The sequence below is a fragment of the Callospermophilus lateralis genome, chromosome 8, assembly GCF_048772815.1.
Source record: "Callospermophilus lateralis isolate mCalLat2 chromosome 8, mCalLat2.hap1, whole genome shotgun sequence".
In the NCBI taxonomy this organism is placed as follows: Eukaryota; Metazoa; Chordata; class Mammalia; order Rodentia; family Sciuridae; genus Callospermophilus; species Callospermophilus lateralis.
This window is the reverse complement of record NC_135312.1, coordinates 115,613,268-115,633,682: the sequence shown is the minus strand read 5'-3', so window position 1 is coordinate 115,633,682 and position 20,415 is coordinate 115,613,268. Positions and strand designations below refer to the sequence as shown.

General features: G+C 39.4%; 1 protein-coding gene across 13 annotated transcripts in view; it reads left to right on the top strand.

The window, feature by feature from the left end:
* The window catches only part of Dclk2 (doublecortin like kinase 2), a 152,512-nt gene that overhangs the window by 8,150 nt on the left and 123,947 nt on the right, over window positions 1-20,415 (top strand). For all 13 annotated transcript variants that reach the window (XR_013155572.1, XM_076865326.2, XM_076865325.2 and 10 more), the window contains exon 2: window positions 13,803-14,137. Coding sequence is in view for 12 of the 13 variants with exons in the window: in XM_076865326.2 (XP_076721441.1) it covers window positions 13,803-14,137 (335 nt within the window). In the remaining variant the exon portion in view is untranslated. The remainder of the gene's footprint in view (window positions 1-13,802; window positions 14,138-20,415) is intronic.

Below are 20,415 nucleotides of genomic sequence, written 5' to 3'. Positions count from 1 at the left end.
GACGCCAGGACAAGTCTGCCACCTCCCAGAAGTTCACTCAGCTATCGGCCAGTTAATCCACTGATGAGACCAGAGCCCTCAGATCCAACCCCCAAAGCCCCACTTCTGAACATTGCTGCAGTGGGCACCAAGCCTTCCACACGTGAGCCTTGGGGGATTCCAGATCCCAGTCATAACAAACTCTGTTGAGGAAAGTTTTACCTGCATTTCAACAATCCTGACCTTATACCAATCATGCCCCAATTTATTGACAAATATTATTAGATAGTCACATTTTAATTTGAAGATGTCTCAATATCCTTAAGGTGTTGTATATACATACACACACATCTGTATTTATATGTATATAATATAATTAACACTAATTTACATATTTGTGGGGTTCAGTGTGATTTTTTTCAATACATGTGTAGAATGTGTAATGGCCAGATCAGGGTTATTGCCATGTCTCATTTTTTTCTTGGCACATACAAAATCTTCACTAGCTATTTTGAAATATTCAATTAACTGCCAATCATCATTATCCTACTGTGCTACAGAGTATTAGGTGGTGTTCTTCTGATCCAACTTGATATTGCAGTTGTTTCTCAAACTTTAGCAACATTTGGGCCACTTAAAAAAAAAAAAACCAGGCCTCGTGGTGTAACTCAGTGGTAGAGCATGTGCAAGTCCCTGGATTCAATATACAGTGCCAAACAAACAGAAAACCCCAAACCTATACAAATTTCACATCTAAATAGGGGAAACCCAGTATTGCCTTAAATACTTTACGTTGTCACTTACATGTTTATAGATATAAAAGGTATGCTCACATACCAGTGTAATCCAAATAAATCAACACTGTAAAAGACAAAAAAAAAAAAAAAAAAAAAAAAAAAACAACTCTGTAATCAGGAATAACTTAAGATAGCAATATGAAGCTGCAGGTACTGTTCAAACTGAATTGGTATTCCCAGTGTGACCCTAGTGCTGATTGCTGAATTTGGTGTGTTGTATTTCAGAATGCTGTGTAATGAGTCAGTTTTACACTATTAACAAGTCTTTATTCCTACAGAGTAAAATTATGTCCTTGGGCCTTAACTTGCTGTGAACTTGTCTTTTACATACATTAAAAGATCACTTCTCTCCTTCCTCATTTCCTCCTGGTAAAGCTACATCACTTGATACCCAAAGAGTAGGGGCTTTACGTAAGTGGGGTGGTTGTATTGTATTTAGAAGCAGTTGCTCAGTTAGATGTTCCAGAATGGGGTGCTTTCATTTAAAAATTTATCTTCAAAATAAGTGAAAAATTAAAATTCCCACAGCAAACTCTTGAGTGCAAAATGTACTTGGCCCTGCTGAGAGGAGCAAGGAGGCAAAAGGGGACCTCATCTGTAGGCTCAAGCCTGTCAGGAGAGTAGATAATTCCTTTTGTGGGCAGGTGTTTTGGTTTTCACTTTCAGCACTTTGGTCTCAGGTTAAACCCCTTCCAAATAGCTCTGCTGAAAATTGGATGTGTGAACATACATACCTCTTTCTTCATGTTTACATGTTGGAAGTAGCTTCTGTACCCCTTCCTTGGTGGAATGTATCATGGAATGCTGAATGTGACCTTCCAAGATGATTTTGTTCAGGTATGTTAAAGGAGTATTGGTCTCAGGGGTCAAAGGTCAAAGGTCTTCTTTTTGTGTCCTTCAGGTGAATGCAGCAGCTACCCTCAGAGACATGGCAGATGATATAGATGAACCATATCCAGGCCAGAGCAGTGCATTTTGTGACATTTCACTGATTCCTATAGTTTTAAATTTGGACTACTGTACCGTTTTGTTAGGAAGCCCAGTTAAGTTGTTTGCCAAAACAGATGAATAACTCGGTCTTCTTTTCCCCCACTGTGTATTTTTCTTAACCAGCTGGGCGTGGGAACTGCTTGCAGTGGAGATATGCACGTTGAAGCATAATGCACCCAGTATCTCAAGTGTTGCACTTGAGAGGCATCGAATGTTGGAGATGCAGGCATTCCTGAATGTATTTTCCTTGGTTGCATTCTTTTGGAAGCAGTATTTTCCTTAGTTTTGGAAGTTGGGAAAGCATTTAGGGTCCTGAGATTTTGCTGGTATTAGACCTTAAGTGTCTGCCCAGGTTTTCTTTCCTTCATCGTCCCTTTTCTGCATGACCATATTTGTGTCCTTTTCTGTAATCATGAAGAGTCTTTGTACTTTGGATTTGTAAACAGATCTTTCTTTCAGTATTTGCTTCCACTCCATGAGTTAGGTATCATTTGCATCCAAATCTTGTGAAACTGAATTTCTGCCACAAATGTCAGGATCATTTGTAATTTCAAATTAGTTAGCAGTGTTGAGCAATTAATGTAAATACTTAAACAGGGGAATGAGAGACTCTACAGTAACTGATAGGAAAGTAGGCTAGAACTGCTGACGTTGGAATTTCCTATATAAGACTGCAGGTAGCCATTTGTCAATTCTAACAGGAGCTTTTTTTTTTTTTTTTTTTTTTTTTTTAATTTGGTTAAGAAAGCTTAAAATGAGACCTACCCTCATAACAGATTTTTTACGTGTGTAATACAGTATTGTTTACCTATAGGCACAGTGTGGTAGAGCAGATCTCTAGAACTTTCTCATCCTCATAACTGAAACTTTATACCTGTAGGACAGCAGCTCCCCAGTTCCCCCTCCTCAGCCCCTGGAAACCACCATTTTACTGTCCATTCTAAGGTTGCCTGTGGCAGATCTCGTGTGAGAGGACCCATGGAGTATTTCCTACTCTATCTAGCCTGTTTCTCCTACGTGTGTCTTCAGGTTTATCCATGTTGTATTGCACGTGGCAGGATTTCCTCGTTTTGTTAAGGCTGAGTGGCATTCTGTATGATATTTGTTGTTTCCATCACATTTTCTTTGTGTTCATCCATCTTTGTTGTCTCCATATCCTGGCCATTGTGAATAATGCTGCTGCTTTGAATGTGGGCTCACAAATTTCTGTTTGAGTCCCTGCTTGCCTTTTCTTCCTCCTCCTCCCCCTCCCCCTCCCCCTGGAGATTGCACACTGTGTGTTCTACCACTGAGCTCTATCTCCAGCCCTTTCTATATCTTTTTTATTCTTTTTGAGGCAGAGTCTTGCTAAGTTGATAAGGCTGACCTCCAACTTGTGGTCCTCCTGTCTCAGCTCCCACGTTGCTGGGATCGCAGATGTGCACCACCAGGCCTGGCTGAGTCCCTGCTTTCAGTTCTTTTGGATGTGTACCCAGAAGTAGAATTGTTGGATTATAGGATGGTTATCCGTTTAATTTTTGAGAAAACTGTTTTCCATAGCAGCCTTGCCATTTTCTGTTCCCACCCACAGTGTACTAGGTTCTGATTTCTCAGTATCCTCTCTGATACTTGTTATGTTTTAGCTGACCCCCTCCCTCACCGGCTGGGCCTGATGGTGGTCATCCTAATAGGAATGATTTGATATACCATTGTGGTTTTATGTGCATTTGTGTGATTATTAGTGAAGTCGAGTATCTTTTCATATACCTGTTGGTCATTTACATGTCGTCTTTGGAGAAATATCTATTCAAATTCTTCACTCATCTTCTAATTGGATTAGGTTTTTTTTTTAAGCTATTTATGTATATTTGGAGATTGAAGGATAAAATCGCATTGAAAAATACTTGAGAAAACTCAATACCTTTTTATGATAAAAATGCTAATAACCTAGATTTGAAGAAATTTGCTTCAAAATAATAGGACATAAATAAAAATTCCACAGTCAACATCATACTCAATTGTGAAAAAGAGAGTTTTTCTTCTAAGATTAGGAAAAAGGCAAGGGTGTTCATTCTTGGCACTCAAATATTCAATGTAGTGCTGAAAGTCCTAGCAAGGGAAAGTTAAACACACACACACACACACACACAAATCAGAAAGGAAGAAGTAAAATTATCTGTTGCAGATGACATGATTTTTATGTAGAAAAACCTCAAAGACCCCACAAAAATTATTAAAATAAATATATTAAGTAAAGCTGCAGGATTCAAAATCAATATACAAAAATGGTTAGTTCATTGTTAGTATACAAAACAATCTAAAAAGAAAATTTAAAGCAAACCCATGTGAAATCACATTAAAAATACTTAGGAATAAACTTACCAAGAAGGTGAAAGACTTATACTTTAAAAACCACAAAACATTGTTTTCTTTCATTTATCAAGTAAATGGAAAGACATCCTGTGTTCATGAATTAAAAGACATAATGTTAAGATTTTCACATCACCCAAAGTGGGGTATAGATTCAGTACAATCCCTATCAAAATCAAAATCCTGTTAGTCTAGAGAAACAGGAGCAAAGCTGGCTGGAGCCATCACACCTCCTGATTTTAAAATACATTACAAACATATGGTAATTAAGATGGTGTAATATTGGCATAAAGTCAGACATATAGACCATTGGAACTAAATAGGCATCCAGAAATAAACCCACAAACGTACAGCCAAGTGATATTTAGTAAGGGTGTCGAATACACAGTAAGGAATGGCAGAGTTTTCAACAAATGGCATTGAAGAAAGCTGATGCCCACACGCAAAAAAAATGAAATTACATCCTTACACCATGCCCCGCTCCCCAAAAAATGAAAATGTAAATCTAAGACCTGAGACTGTAAAACTCCTAGAAGAAAATAAACACTCCCCCCAACCCTGCAAAGCATAGCGATAAAAGCAAAAATAGACAGGTGGGACCACATTACGTGAGAAAGTTCATCACAGCCAAGACTCAAGGGAGTGAAAAGGCAGACCATACTCCTGACAGGTGCTTAGTATATGACAGTAAGTCAAGATCTTTAAATGTTGAGGAATTGCTGTGATGTAGTTGTTGGAAACGTGCGTGTAAATACACACACATATTCTGCTGATTAAAAGGCACTACATTTATTAGTCTACAGAATGCCCTGGATGTTTGATGTTTTAATGGTCTGAAGTGAAAAAGAAAATATTGGTAGGTATTAGGCATTTCTTATTCCTGTTGGCTTTCCTAGATGCCTGCTTCCTAGATTCTTGCCCCCCGCTTTTTAAGGGATGCTGGGGATCAAACCCATGTTCTCCCTTATGTGAAGCATGCACTCTACCTTTGAGCTACACCCCAACCCCTCCTATTGCGGGTTGATTTGTTGTTGTTGTTGTTGTTGTTTGTACCAGGAATTGAACATAGGGGCACTTAACCACATCCCCACCCCTTTTATGTTTTATTTAGAGACAGGGTCTCGCTGAGTTGTGAGCCACTGGGATTACAGGCATGTGCCCGGTCCTCTTGCCTTTTGACAATCTGACATGACCTAAGAGTCTCCCATGTAGGAGCTTCTCTGGGAGCTTGACCCTGAGCCTCCCAGGATCATTCTTTGTAAATAACTGTACTGTGCACATAGTGTATCTCGAAACAGTGCAAATGCTAATCATGGAATGTTTATCTTGGAAATGATGCAATTTCATCATTATTCTGACAAATATCTGTTTTGTTTTTTTTTTCTCCTGTGGTATAAGGATTGGACCCAGGGCCTGGTGCATGTTAGGCAAGGGCTCTACCACTGTGCTGCATCCCCTGCCTGACAAACATCTTTTTAATGCTTGTTGTATACAAGGTACTAAGTGCCAGGTGATAGTAATACGAAGAAGGTACAGTCAGTTTTTGGAAGGAAATTCCAGTCTGAGTTGTGGTTTGTAACCAGAGATTGTTTTCAAAGTCACCTGTGAAACTAGAAAACCTTCCCCACATGTTCAGGTCTCATCTTCCAACGATTCTGTTTCAGTTGAACTGGGGTGAGGAGGCTTGGGCTTCTGTGCTTATTCTGCAGAATCAGCTGACTTTTAAAGAAATTCTCCATTAAGAACCTCTGGAAGACAAAGAGCGGGCTCAGACACTTTTTTTTTGATCACAGATAAAGAATGCTAATGAGAAATTAATGCATTATAAGTCAGTGTACAGAAGGACCCTCTAAGAGTGATGTAATATTAAAATTTTATTTTCAGTTATTAGATATAATATATACACAGCTCATAAAACAAATGCATAGCCCAATGAATTAACACTTTTGTGATTACCAACCATGACAAGAATAGAATATTGCTGCCAGTTACAACTCTTTTCTCCCCCCAAATAATAGAAGCTTGGCTCTTGCTTTCTTTATTTTTTTTACCACTTAAGAAGGAATCCCTAGTAAGTGTATAGTTTATTTTTTGTTTCGAATTCTATAGAATTAGAATCCTACTGAATATATTCATTTATCACTTTTTGCTCACTATTGTTGTGCTAATCAGCTTCCTGTTACTACAACAAAATGCCTGAAAACAATTTATGAAGAGTAAAGGTTTATTTTCCACTCATGGTTTTGGCAGTTTTCATCCTTGGTTGATGGCTGCATTTGGACCCCTGGTGAGACAGCACATCCTGGTGGAGAGCCATGGTGGGTGGAGCAAGCCGCTCACCTCATAGTGACTGGGGAATAAAAGAGAGAAGGGGCAGGGTTCCAGTATCCCAACCTCTAGGGGACACTATCAAAGACCCAGGAAGCTCCACCTCTTAAAGGTTCGACTATCTCCCAATAGCACCAAGCTGGCCAACCAAGCCTTGAACTCATGAACCCTTGGGGGACATTCCAGATCCAATTCTAGCAGTCATTTCTCAAATTCATTCAGGTTGTTGCACACAACTTTAATTTGTCTTTTGTCATTACTGTGTAGTAGTCCGTTAAATGACCACACACTCCTCCCCATATGTGTCCATTCTCCTCCTGTGGGACATGTGGATTGGCCCCTGGCTGTTAAGCAGTGTAGTACTTCTGTGGATGTGGGTGATGGATTGTGCCATTGTGCATGAATTTCTCTTGAGTTTTTTTTCCCTTCGGTAAATTTTAGGATATTGATAACATAGTACTAGATAATGCCAATCTGGTTTGCCTAAGTTGTCAAACTAATTTAAAATCCATTCAGTATGTGAAAGTTCCTTGGCAGGGACAGTTAATTTTGATGGTCAGTTAAGAAAAAAAAGAAAGAGGGGCTGGGGATGTGGCTCAAGTGGTAGCGCGCTCGCCTGGCATGCCTGCGGCCCGGGTTCGATTCTCAGCACCACATACAAAGATGTTGTGTCCGCCGAAAACTAAAAAATAAATATTAAAAAATTCTCTCTCTCTCTCCATCTCTCTCTCCACTCTCTCTTTAAAAAAAAAAAAAAGAAAGAAAAAATAGGAAGAGGGCATGGAATAAATAGGAAGGAGTCGGGATAAGAGGGTCTGATCCGTTTGGAAGGAAATTGCATATACACCTGCATGACCCTGCTGTGGTTTGTCACCACTGAGACTCATGCTGAGGCTTAATTCCCCAAGCACCAGGGTTGAGATGGTGGGACGTTTGAGAGAGAGAATCAGGGCAGGGGGTACTACCCTCGGGAGAGATCCACGTGGTTGTGGCAGGACAACTTAGTTTCCGTGAGGGTGGATTGTTATAAAATGATCCTAGCCAGGCACAGTGGAGCACACCTGTTATCTCAGCCACTTGGGAGGCTGAGGCAGGAGGATCACAAGTTTGAGGCCAGCCTGGGCAACGCAGTGAGACCCTGTCTCAAAATAAAATTTAAAAAAGATTGAGGATGTAATGCTTGTCTAGCATATATGAGTCCCTGGATTCAATCCTCAATTCTGTAAAAAAAAAAAAAAAAAAAAAAAAAGAAATGTGACCTTAGTCCCACCTGGTCACTTCCTTCCTATCTTACCATGTGAACTCTCTTGCATGGGCTCCTGCCATGTGATGCCATCTGCATTGTTATGACAAAGCCATAAGGCTCTTACCAAAGGCCAACTGGTTGGGGCCACCTCACACTGGATCTTCAGTCTCCCAAACTGTGAGCCAGAAAAACCTCTTTATTTTCTTTAGGAAGTTCTCAACCTCAGGTATTTTGTTACGGCAACCCACAGTGGACTGCAATAGACACCAATTTAGGAACCTGTGGGAAGTGGTGGGAGATAAGGCTGAAAGTGTGTGATGTGCTAAAGAGTTTGGCCTTTTTTTTTAAGGGCAGTAGTGAGACAAAGGCCATCAGATCTGTATTTCTAAAACTTGCTGTGACAGCTTTGTGGAGGATGAGTGGGTGAGGCCTGGGTATAGGAGAAGAGTGAAATGAGCTGCTTTCCAGAGATGTCAACAGGTTTGCCATTCTATTGAAGGTGGGGAAAGGAGGCAGAGAAGTGGGAGTCTCGGTGCCGGCTTAGGTGACTCTATTGATGGTGATTTCATTCAGTAAGTTGGGGATTCTAAAAAGTCATCTGAGGTCAAGGTCAAGGTGGCAGTGAGCATGAAGTTGGTCAAAGTGGCATGTGAGATGCCCACAGATGACCTAGATAGAGGCATCTTATGATTTGAACTGATGAGGAAGGTCTAGGCAGGAGATGCCTTCGTTATTTGAGTCTTCAGAGTACAGGAGATGGTTGAGGCCTGGGCTGAGATGCCACAGCCCAGGTAAACCCAAGGATGAGGGATGCCTGGGGCCATGGAGAGGAAGCACACCGAGCAGGTGTGACCGTGGAGTTAAGAGGTGAACTGAGAGACGTGGGATCATAGACGGCAAGGGAAGAGCTTGACGGGTGTCAGAAGATACCAGGTGACGTTAGAAGGACATGCTTTGCGTCTGGCTGTCAGGAGGGAGGTGCTTGGAGATCAGGCGAGCACCGTTTCAGCCAGTGGAGTGCAGGGAGCGGGAGATGTTGCTGTGGCTTGAGAGCAAATGGTGGGACGCAGTGGGAAATTGACCAGGACTGCTCTTCCCCGGGAGTCCAGGCTGCCCAGTGGGATGAGCCGAGAGGGGAGGGTTGTTTTCAGGAGAGAAACACTTTTATAATCTGGTAGAGAGTCTGTCCAGTTAGGGAGGAGAGAAGAGAAATGGCCCTGAAGTCTCAGTGTGAGGCGAGGGAAGGACCCTTCCTCAGTTTTGACCAGAAGAGCATGGCCACTGGTCACTGAGGAGCGGGAGGAGGTGGAGGAGTTGGCACAGAAGAAAATGGTAAGGGGCAGGGTCACAGAGAGCAAGAAATTGTAGCTTTTATTAGCCTCTTGCCTCTCCAATAGGAAGTTCATTTGGTTGAAGAAGGATGAAAGTTAATAGCCTCCTACACAAACATTCAGATTGTATTACATAATTTTAGACAGTTTGTCAACGTGCTGGGTACGAAGTAATGCAGAGAGTCTTTGAACAGATGTCAATGGGAAGAAGCCATAGCCGTACCACTGGAGAGAATCTATCTTTTCCCCTTTTCTCTTTAATGGTACCAGAGATTGAACTCGGGGCTGATGTACTACTGAGCTATATCCCCAGCCCTTCCCATTTTTTTATTTTTGAGACAGGACCTTACTAAGGCTGAGGCTGGCCTTGTGATCCTCCTGCCTCAGCCTCCAAGTTGCTGGAATTCTAAGCATGCACCATGGCACCAGACACTGGAGGAAGTCGTAAAGGAAATTGAAGAAAGACGATTCTATACCATACTTGAAAATAATTAGGTCATATAGGTATTTTACACTTCTATTCATCCTCTTTCAGTGCAGAAAGAAACCCCTCTGTATGTAGTATTCTCATGATCAAAATTTGTAAAATGATTTCTCCCCAATCTTATCAAAAAAGGAGGAGGACAATGAGAAAATGGATATACGTACCTTAATTCTCTTTAGCCAAAGACTACCAGGAGCATACCTGTGGTCTAACAAGTTGGGCTTATCACTGTCTGCAGTGAGAAATCTGTATGTTATAGGACACCATGGGAAAAGGGCTTTAGAACTGTTGTAGGATTTAGGCCTGGGTTTGGTCATTTTAGGACTGGTCTGAGAAAGCAGGGTGAGGGGCAAGGTGACTGTGTGGTGGAATGTCTGTGCATGTCTGTCTGTGGTGTAGGCAGACTAGATTGACCAAGAAGAGGCCATCACTCAGTGTGAAGAGGGACGTCTGGTCCTGTGGGTTGCAGGGGGACCTTGTTTTTGCGTTGCTTTGTCTTTGTCTCAGAGTGACTTCATTTGAATGCAGATCTTCTGTGAGATTAGGCCCAACAGAACAAAATGGCCTGTGTCATACCAGTTTGTAGTAACAGTGATGTCCAGCTGTGAAAGCAGCTTCATATCTCTCTGTCTCTCTCTCTCTCTTTCTCACACACACACACACACACACACACACACAATGTATGTATATAAAATATATGTATATATTTTGTATATATTATAAAATTTATAATACCCTTCTACCTCTATATTTTTATTCATGTTTTGGAGAGTGCAGTTGTAACATGTACTGGCAGAGATTCAAAGTCTCTCTTGTAGAGTTTGAGCGCGTCCCCCAGAGGTTCACATGTTAGATGCTTGGTCTACACTGTGGCAATATTAAGAGGTGGAGGAGCCTTGAAGAGGTGGGGCCTAAGGGAAGGTGTTTAGGTCGCTGGGGGCACCACCTAAGGGATTAGTGCTGCATTTGTAGAGTAGGGCCTTAGGGAGTGAGTTCTTGTAAAAGAACAAGACTGACTCTTTTAGGTCTCTGGTTTCCTTTCTTGCCATGTGATCTCTTCTACGTTTACTCCCACCATTGTGATGTTCTCTTCATGAGGCCCCATCAGAGCTGAGCAGAACTGATGCCATGTTCTTGGACCTTCAGAACTAGGAGCTAAATAAATCTTTTCTTCATAAAATACCTTGCCTCAAGTATTTTGTTATAGCAGTGAAAAATTGACTAATATATAACATTTTATCAGTCTGTCAAGACTCGTCACTTTAGGATGTGCTTTTTCAGCTAAGTAAGTAGCATAGGCTATACCGCCGTTTGGAAAACTTCACACTTCTGGGGAATGAATAGAAAACAGAGGACTCTTGCTTGGATCCAGGTAGGATGTGAGTGGTGGGCAGCGGTAAGAGAGGAAGAGCATTTTGAGGTCTATTTAGGAGGTAGAGTGGACAGAATGTGATGTCAGAACATAGTACACAGGGAGGGAAGCCAGAGAGGGGAGGATGACAGCTGGGTGTCTGCTGAGTAGGAGTGAAGCTCCTCAGCCGGCCGGGAGGAAGGGGAGACCGCAGTTGGCAGGGAGGAGCTAATCCTCAGGCAGAGTCCCTACGGTGCCGGGAGTCTGGGTGGAGGGTGGACCTCTGATCCGTTTTATGGGTGCCTGGTACCTAATGGACAATGTTCATTTATTCCATTCACATTCACATCTTCACTTCTTTTGTCAGCATATTCTCTCCCTGTGGGCAAAGACGTGTAATTGACCACATTATGATCAGAAGATTGATTAAACAGGTGGGGACATAAGGGAAGCTGGCTTACTCTCTTGGTGGCTGTTGTCATCTGCTCCTTAGGAACGTAGGTGCCATTTGACAAAAGCACAAGACTGAGCCTGAGAGGTGTGAGAGCTGGTGCATAGCAGGCGCTCTGTGCATACTGAGGAGTCTGGGCTTACCAGAAGCACTATGGTCTGTGTCTGCTACGGGTGCAGGAGGTGGTGAGGGCTTATTTTTTAGGCATTTGCCACCTCATTTCACAGTGTATTATAGAGCTGGCCTACAAGGTTTTTTAATTGATTCTTTTTATACACAACATCAGGATATGTATATTTTGACATAATCACCAAAGCATGGGATATAATTTGCTTGAGTTCAGCCCTCAGCGCTTCTCCCTCCCTGCAACAGAAGTACCATGAGGGACGAGGGGAGAGAGGAAGAGGTTAGCATTTACCTGTAACTGTGCACCTGTGACAGCTTTTCCTTTACCCGTGTTCATTCTGAACCCATGTAAGGAAACTGCGTTCAGATACATTTAAAAATCGACTCTCCAGATTGATAGGTCAACCGTTACAGGGACTGGTTGATCAAGGAAATGTGACGTATTGAATTTGTTCTTGTTTTGTTTCATTTTACCATTGTTCTTTTCTCTTTGAATGTTGGAAAACGCTTTTCTGGAGCAGACCGACTTCTCCCTGCTCTTAAAAAGAGAAATTGCTAGGATTCCTTTTACTCTTCCATCTTATATTTTGGATCAGAATACACAATGGAATTTTTATCATACATAAAATAGTAAGAGTTCCCCCTACCCCAGTACTGGGGACTGAGCCCAGGGTCCCCTGCACATGCTAGGCAAGCACTCTGTCACTGAGCTACATCACCAAGTCTGGTAAGAGCTTTTTGATGTGACAGGTTTTTTTTTTTCCTCATTAATGCATCCATGTCATAGAGTTTTGTTAAGTGATACCTATTTTTTAAATTATATGCCATTTTCTCAGATGATCATACTGTGAAAAATAATTTAAATGACTCTACAGCGGTGAAAAATCTTTAAATGGTGGAGGTTGGGCTAGATTTCAGATTAGTGGTATAGAAATGTTAAAGCCTGTGATTGGTTCCCTAGTTATCTTGGGCAGTGTTATAATTATACCTTTAAGTAAAAGACATTGCTTTTCTTTTTAAATCCTTTTTAAATCCTCCTTATATGACTGATCTGTTACTGAATTATTCATGTGCCTTTGGGAGATTCTAAAGTTCTCCATTAATCAGGATTTTAAGAACATTATGATAATACTTAAATATGATACTAATATTAATAGGGTTTCCTCAGGAATTCTTTCATGATTTTGGTTTCTGTTTTAAGCATTTATAACTTTAAGGCTCATATAAAATTAAGAGAGAGTCTAATACTGAATATGTGAAAAATAATGAATTATTTTAAAATTATATCTTAGAAAATCATATATATACAAAATAATTTTCTTTTTAGTTGTTGATGGACCTTTATTTTATTCATTCACTTTTTATTTATTTGCAGTGCTGAGGATTGAACCCAATGCCTCACACATGCTTGGCAAGTGCTCTCCATCTGAGCCACAACCCCAGCCCTCTTGGAGAAAATCTTATATTTAATCTTCTTGTGTTTGAAAAAGCCAAAAGACTCAAAAAACTGAGTGACTTCTGAGTTTCTCAAAAGAAAAATTATGGCATCTTGACATATAATTTTGGATATTTTGAAAATTCAAGAATAAACACTGACAAACCAATTGGCAAATAGAATAACGTTTATGTTATACCTAATAAAAATGAAGAAGTTTCATGAATAAAGAACACATCATTTTGACTATTTAATATCCTCTTCTATTTAAGTAGGTGTGGAAAAGCTTGTCTATTTAAACTTACAAGTTATTTTAAATGTATATTCCTAAAAACATATATCTGAGATGTTTCTTTGAGCTGCCAAAACTCTTCTTTCAGTTTCGCGGTGCTTCACTAGTTGAATAAATGATCCTATGAGGGTATAATTTAGTCAGCTTTAGGCAGACAGTGGTTTTCATTTGGACTGAAATCTATAATTGGAAGAAAGAAAATAGTTTTTGTTTATTAAAGATAATAACAGAATGCAGTTTAAACACGGGCTCTGAAAATGAGGAAGGGCTTTAGAATTCAGCCAAGTCAGCTGTTTCGCCTTTGTGGCTAATGACACTGAGAGTCAAAGTGTGCAGAAATGAATGATCCAAAGTGACACAATTTGGCCCAAATAATAGAGCTTGCTTTAATTTCTTGGACTGGTTCTTTTTACCCTACAATCCACTTTATTCTTTGAAAGCTGATCTAGATACCCTTTAAAAGAAAGGGGGTGGGAAAGGACCCAGGGAAAAAGGGCGCAGCACATGCTCTCGTGGTGAATCTGAGCTCAGGAGTCCAGTTCGTGGGTTACAAGCAGCTGTTCTTCACAACTCTCCCACTCCCCCCAAATGTGCCTGTGATGGGGATAATCAATGCTAATGAAATTAATTTTTGCTTTTTTAGGTGAGAGCTACGTGTGTGCATCCAACGAACCATTCCGTAAAGTCGATTACACCAAAAATATTAATCCGAACTGGTCTGTGAACATCAAGGGTGGGATGCCCCGAACCTTGGCCGCCACCACCTCTGTGAAGAGTGAAGTCAAAGAAAGTAAAGATTTCATCAAACCCAAGTTAGTGACTGTGATTCGAAGCGGAGTGAAGCCTAGAAAAGCCGTGCGGATCCTTCTGAATAAAAAGACTGCTCATTCCTTTGAACAGGTCTTGACTGATATCACCGAAGCCATTAAGCTAGACTCGGGAGTGGTCAAGAGGCTCTGCACCTTGGATGGAAAGCAGGTGAGATGCTTCCTGCCTCCACCTCTCCACCTTTCTTTTAAACTCCCTGTGTGGTGTCAGTTTTATATTCAACAACAAAAATAACTCTAGTGGCCCTGCTCTTATGTGTGTATTCACATCCACGTGCACGAGTGGCTTGCAGTTCTCTGGGTATCTCAAATGTGCATATGCTGCTCTGGCTAGTGGAAGGGAAAATGTAGACTGCTGAGGGAAAGGTGTACGTCGAGGGAGGGATCTTATGAATAACAACTGTTGATTAGAAAGTCTGTTGGCTTGGGTATCACAGAAGTCAGAACTAAAGGTAGTCAGCATATTGAGAAAAGCCTCTTTTTAAAAAAAAATATTTTTTAATGATACATGGACACATCATCTTTTTTTTATTTTTATGTTGTGCTGAGGATTGAACCTAGTGCCTCACATGTGCAAGGCAAGCACTCTGCCACTGAGCCAAACCCAAGACCAAAAGCTTTAAAAAAAAAAAATACATATTTTTTAGTTGTCAATGGATTTTTATTTTTATTTATTTGTTCACGTGCAATGCTGAGAGTTGGACCCAGAGCCTCGCGTGTGCTAGGCAAGTGCTCTAGCACTGAGCTACAGCCCCAGAAAGCTGCTTCTCCTATATATATATAGGAGAGAGAATGCATTAACAAGAAAGTACTTTTCGTGGGAATGTTCATGTAAGTTTGGTAGGGAACAGTGGAGGCAGTTAGCATATCTGAAACATGAATACCAATTGCCCAGGAAAATGCAAGTCAAATTGTGGTAACAATGTATCAGGGAATCTGAGGAACTTCTGAAACTTGGGCACATTGCCAGGATGCATGAGTAATAGTTACACAAATGTTGCATTTTGCCACAACCTGATTCTCTTTTCTAAAAAGAAACATGGCTCCCCGAGTTCCATAAAGTCAAATATTTCGATTTCCATAAAGTTAAATATTTCGATTTCCATAAAGTTAAATATTACATACATATATTTATTTATTACATACATTGTTTGAAAAATTTTAATTTTCAATGTATTAAATTTGTCTATTTCCCCAACATTTGTTTTTTAAATGTTTGGCTCTTGTAATGCTAAGAATATATATAAAAGAAAATAATGTAAAATACTGCAGCAGTGTCTTCTAGAAAAACACAATTAAAATTGTTTCTTATTTCCAAGACCGGATCTAGTTAGTAGGCTTTCTTCTGCAACATTAACAAAATTTTAAAAATAGATTCTGGGGGCTGAGGGTGTAGCTCAGTGGTAGAGCACATGCTTAGCATGTGTGAGACCCTGGGTTTAATCCTCAACACCAAAAATAAATAAAAAATAGATTTTGAATCCGACAGTAGAATATGGTAAGATTAGAATGCTCTAGTTTATTAGTGTTTAGAAGGTATATGTTTCATAGCAGCCTGCCCCAAATAAGTCCACAGTATTAACGAAAATAAATACTTTGTATAGTGGAGTTAATATCACAATAGGACACAAAATGCCTCAAGATTCACTAACATGTAAGTGAAAATAAATTAGACCACAGGAATAAAAAGGAGATACAGTAAATCAGTTTGTTCTTGATGGGCACAAGGAAGACAGTAACAATAGAGATAGATATTTTAAATGTCTAACCGAAAGGAGAATGAAAACCAAATTATACCAAATTGAGGGGGGAAAAGGCATGTAAACTGTAATTGCAGATGAGATTTCAAATAAGAAAACTCGAATTCAGAGACCTCCAAATGAATAACATTCAGGGAAAATATAAATAAAGAAATTGAACATCTAATTCATAGTAGCCATTGAAATGTTAAGACTTATACAGAAAATTCTCTTCAAAAAGACTCCAGACTACAAATGTAAAAGTCTTCATTGAAGCACAAGCAACTCAAAGCCATCATCATATTCAGAATAAAGCAGTATGATGAGTAGGACGGAGGCCAGCAGTTAAAGGTTTGTGTCCTATTTATTAAGAAACCTCTTTATGTTGAGAACTGTAGGATAAAGTGTAATAGTGCAAAGATGTGCTAAAATGATGTTTAAAAGGAATTCAACAAAATACAGAATCTATGTTCAAGTCAAGGTTTAGTATTGAATATAGAAAGTGATTTCTTTAATACACTTAAAAAATTTTTTTCTGTCTAAAGTAAAAAGCCAAAATATTGCTTAACAAATATAATACTGGAAGTATTCTTACAGGAATTAACTCCAAGATAGCATCAGTTTTTGACATTCTTCCCTATCGATGTTTATTCTTTAATGAATTTTAGTAAGAAACTAAATTAGATTTGGGTGGGGAATGGGAACCCTGGAAAAGTGATTTCAAAAGTTAATCTGGAAAAATAGGCAGGAAAATTTTGTAAATAATGATTAATGGGTTCTCATTCCACCAGATATTAAATCATCATCCTCATACCATACCACAAATAAATTCCAGGTGTTTTAAAAATTGAGATGTCAAAGTAAAACAAAAGAACTTTAAAAACAAATACTAGTAAATGATACTGAAATGGGAAAGGATTTCCTAAGCATGAAAGTAGTAGGAAAATTACAAAGGGAAAGGTTGATGGGTTGGACAACATTAAAAATTTAAAATTTCTGGATGTCAAGGATTACATGCTTTTATATTGAGCTATAACTTAATATGAAAACTGTTATAATATAAAAATGGATGAAAGTCAGAAGAGATGATTTTTTTTTCCGGGGCCGGGGGTGGTGGTGGGGGGCGGGCGGCGGGGGTGGTGGTGCTGGGGATTGCCCTCAAGGGCACTTGACCACTAAGCCACATCCCCAGCCCTATTTTGTATTTTATTTAGCCATAGGGAGGGTCTCACTGAGTTGCTTAGTGCCTCGCTTTTGCTGAGGCTGACTTTGAACCCATGAAGCCTCCCAAGCCCAAAACAGACAATTTGAAAAAGCAGAATTATAAATAATAAACATGGAAACAGTTCAAGGGCCCAGGGTTGTAGATGAGTGGTTGAGCATTTGCTTAGCATGCACAAGGCCCTGGGTTTAGTCCTCCTATCCCAAACCAATGTTAAACAAAATGGTTTTACTAATAAAAGGGTGAATTAAAGCTGTGAAGGTTTTTTAAAATTTTTAATTAGACATATATGACAGCAGAATGCATTTTTGATTCATTGTACACAATTGTAGCACAACTTTTCATTTCTCTGTACACCATGTAGCATCACATCAAATGTGCAGTCATACATGTACCTAGGGTAATAATGTCCATCTCATTCCACCATCTTTCTTGACCCCATACCCCCACCCCAACTTGAGATATTTTTAATATGTAAAGTTGACAGGGTTAAGAAAGAAAATGTCTAGTATTTTTGAATATTCAAAGATTTGGCATTCTCAAATGGTGATGGAAATATAATTTTTTTTTTCTTTTTTGTACTGTGGATTGAACCCAGGGACACTTAACCACTGAACCATATCCCCAGCCCTTTTTATTTTTTGAGACAGGATCTCATCGATTTGCTTAGGGCCTCAGGAAGTTGCTGAGGCAGGCCTCAAACTTGTGATCCTCTTGCCTCAACCTCCTAAGCCTCTGGGATCATAGGTATGTGCCACCATGCCTGGCTGGAAGTATAATATTTATGAAAAGCAGTTTGTTAACATGTATTACTACAATGTTCTTAATATTTGAGTTATTTAAATTTACTTTAGAAATTATCCTTAATAACCAAAGATGCAAGCATACTTTGCATAAGAATATTCATCTCAGCATTAAAGCAAAAGATTAGAAACAGTTTAAAATTCTCAAATAAGAACACAGTTAAATGGCATTACTGTAGAATACATAGATACTAGCCATTGAAACTGTTGAGGTGAATATCTGAAGATGTGAGAAAACGTTAAATGGAAAGACCAAGAAACAAGTCTGAACTATGTTTTCAGTTTTGTGTTAAAAGTAGATTTTTAAAAAACTGGTTCAGAAGGGAACGAGATATAGTTGCCATCAGAAATTAGGCATTTCACCTTCTGATTTCCACTTTTCTCGTAAAATTTAAACAACGAGTTACTCTTTGAAATTTTGGTGACTATAACATGTTACAGGTAACACTTTTGTCACTGTTTTCCATGTACAAAGAAAAATGAGGTTTTTGAACTTTAATTCATTTCTTTGGAAAAATTACAGATTTGATTTTTATAGACACTACTTTGGAGTGCCAGGCATCCTTAAAAAGCTATAGTTTTGGGGATGGTTTCTTAGTGTAGTATCATAGGTGGAATTGCTATTCTTCAACTCTTCAAGTCTGTTTTTGGTTGATGTGTGTTCTAAGTAGAGCAAAGAACATTGAAACATGCTTTAAAATAGCATAAAGAATTGTTTTATGTTTATTGCAAACTTTTATTGATAGTGTTCATTTTGAATCTATTTTTTCCTTCCATAAAATGATTTTTTCCTCTGTGGGTGTGTTAAGCTATCTGTTCTCTGGATAGTCTTAAGAAAAGGATAGTTTTGGGCTGGGGTGTAGCTCGGTGGTAGAGCACTTGCCTAGAATGCTTGAGGCTCTGGGTTCAATCCCCAGAACTGGAGGGGGAAAAAGACACCTTTCCTTTGGGGAAGAGAAAGAAATTTAAAGGGACCTGGTACAACATTTTACACCGCCCTAAATTTTATGTTCTTTTCCAGTTACTTTCTCCAGATTTGTTTTTGTATAAACTTAATCTGATCTTCAGCACAAGGGTAGATGATTGTCTTTTGGGCAGTTCATCATGAATAGCCACTGATCCCATCCTAACTTGTGCATGAGTTTTAAGAAGCCCTGGTTCTCTTTTCTGGACCTGAAAGCTTTGGGCATTGAAGATGTGGTGTGCCATGTCCGAGCAGCATTTATGTTGTTAAAATAGGGACCTTGAATATGTTCTTCCTTCAAAATGGTTGTGCTCATTTTGATTCCATTTATGAGATCTGACTTAGACAGTACAACTATCTCATGCAATTTAACTCTTTATAAGATAACTTTAAATAAAATCATCTTTTAGAATTTAATCTTTAATTCCTGGCTTTCTTTAGCACAGAGCAATGGTTTTCAGCCAGTGGCCACTTTGTCCCGAAGGGGTATGTGGCAATGTTTGGACTCACTTTTTGGGGGCATCACCTCTAGAAGTGTGTGTGTGGAAGGGAATCTATGGGCATCTGGTGGATGGAGGCTAGGGGTGCTGTTCTCCATCCTGCCTTGTACACCACAGCTACAACATAATGCTTTGGGGTCTCAAGTGCTAATAGTGCTGAGGTTCAGGAATACTGATTTAGATTAAGTGAAATGATTCAAAAGAAAACACGGGTTATTTGAATATTAACTTTATTGTTAGGCTATCTGTTAAACTTTATTTCAGAACTATCCCCACAGCTTGTCTGTTCACATACTATCTGATGGCTTCAGCTGTGTTAGAATGTCACGGTTTATAGTCTTTGTTGCTTGGATTTCAATCCGTCTTTATTGCGTGAGGCTGACACACAGTTGGGTCGTATAGCATTACAGGGAATTAAGTAAAGACATGCCAAATGGTTTTACATGTATTTAAAGGGAAGTATTTGGGATCATGATTTAATCTTAGGTTTTCAAGTATTTAACACTTAAAAGTGATGTGGTGGCTGTTGATTTTTTTTTCAAATATATAATCCATGTGTTCATAAATGAGATACCTAGAAAGTGATCTGTAAAGAGAAGTTGTGACTATTCTTGTGATTTTCTTTCAAATTGCAATAATCTGAATTAAAAACTTCACTTACATGCCTTTAAAAATCAAAACCTTGAACTTTTGAAGGATTGTATAGGAAAACAAGTCTCTTTAAATTTTTTTGAAAGTCAGTAACTTTCTTATAATAAACTGCAGCGGGTAAAGTTCTTTAAAAAAAAGCAGGGGGGGGGCTTTATTCTTTTAAGGGACTGAGTGGTCCAAATACAGCTTTTGTCCACATGTGTAAAAAAAAAAAATCCTAGCTTTTAGCGTTCCCAGAAACAGTTTTAACATAAAAGAAACATTTTGTGGAATTTGGAACAAGTTGATTCTTGTCATGGGCAGAGGCAAAACAGACTCAGAAATTGCTTGCAGTTGATGCTGAAGGGAAAAAAACACTTCCAGACTTTGGGACGACTGCCAGCCATAGGATACCCACGTGCAGTAGGTCCTCTTTGGGGAGCATGACAAGCCCCGGAGTGTCTTCATCATATCAGCCATGTTAGAGGTTAGGAAGGTTTCCATCTTCACTCGTTAATAAGTTTAATCATTTCGTGAATACCGTAATATGAATAGTATTTATTTTGCTTCT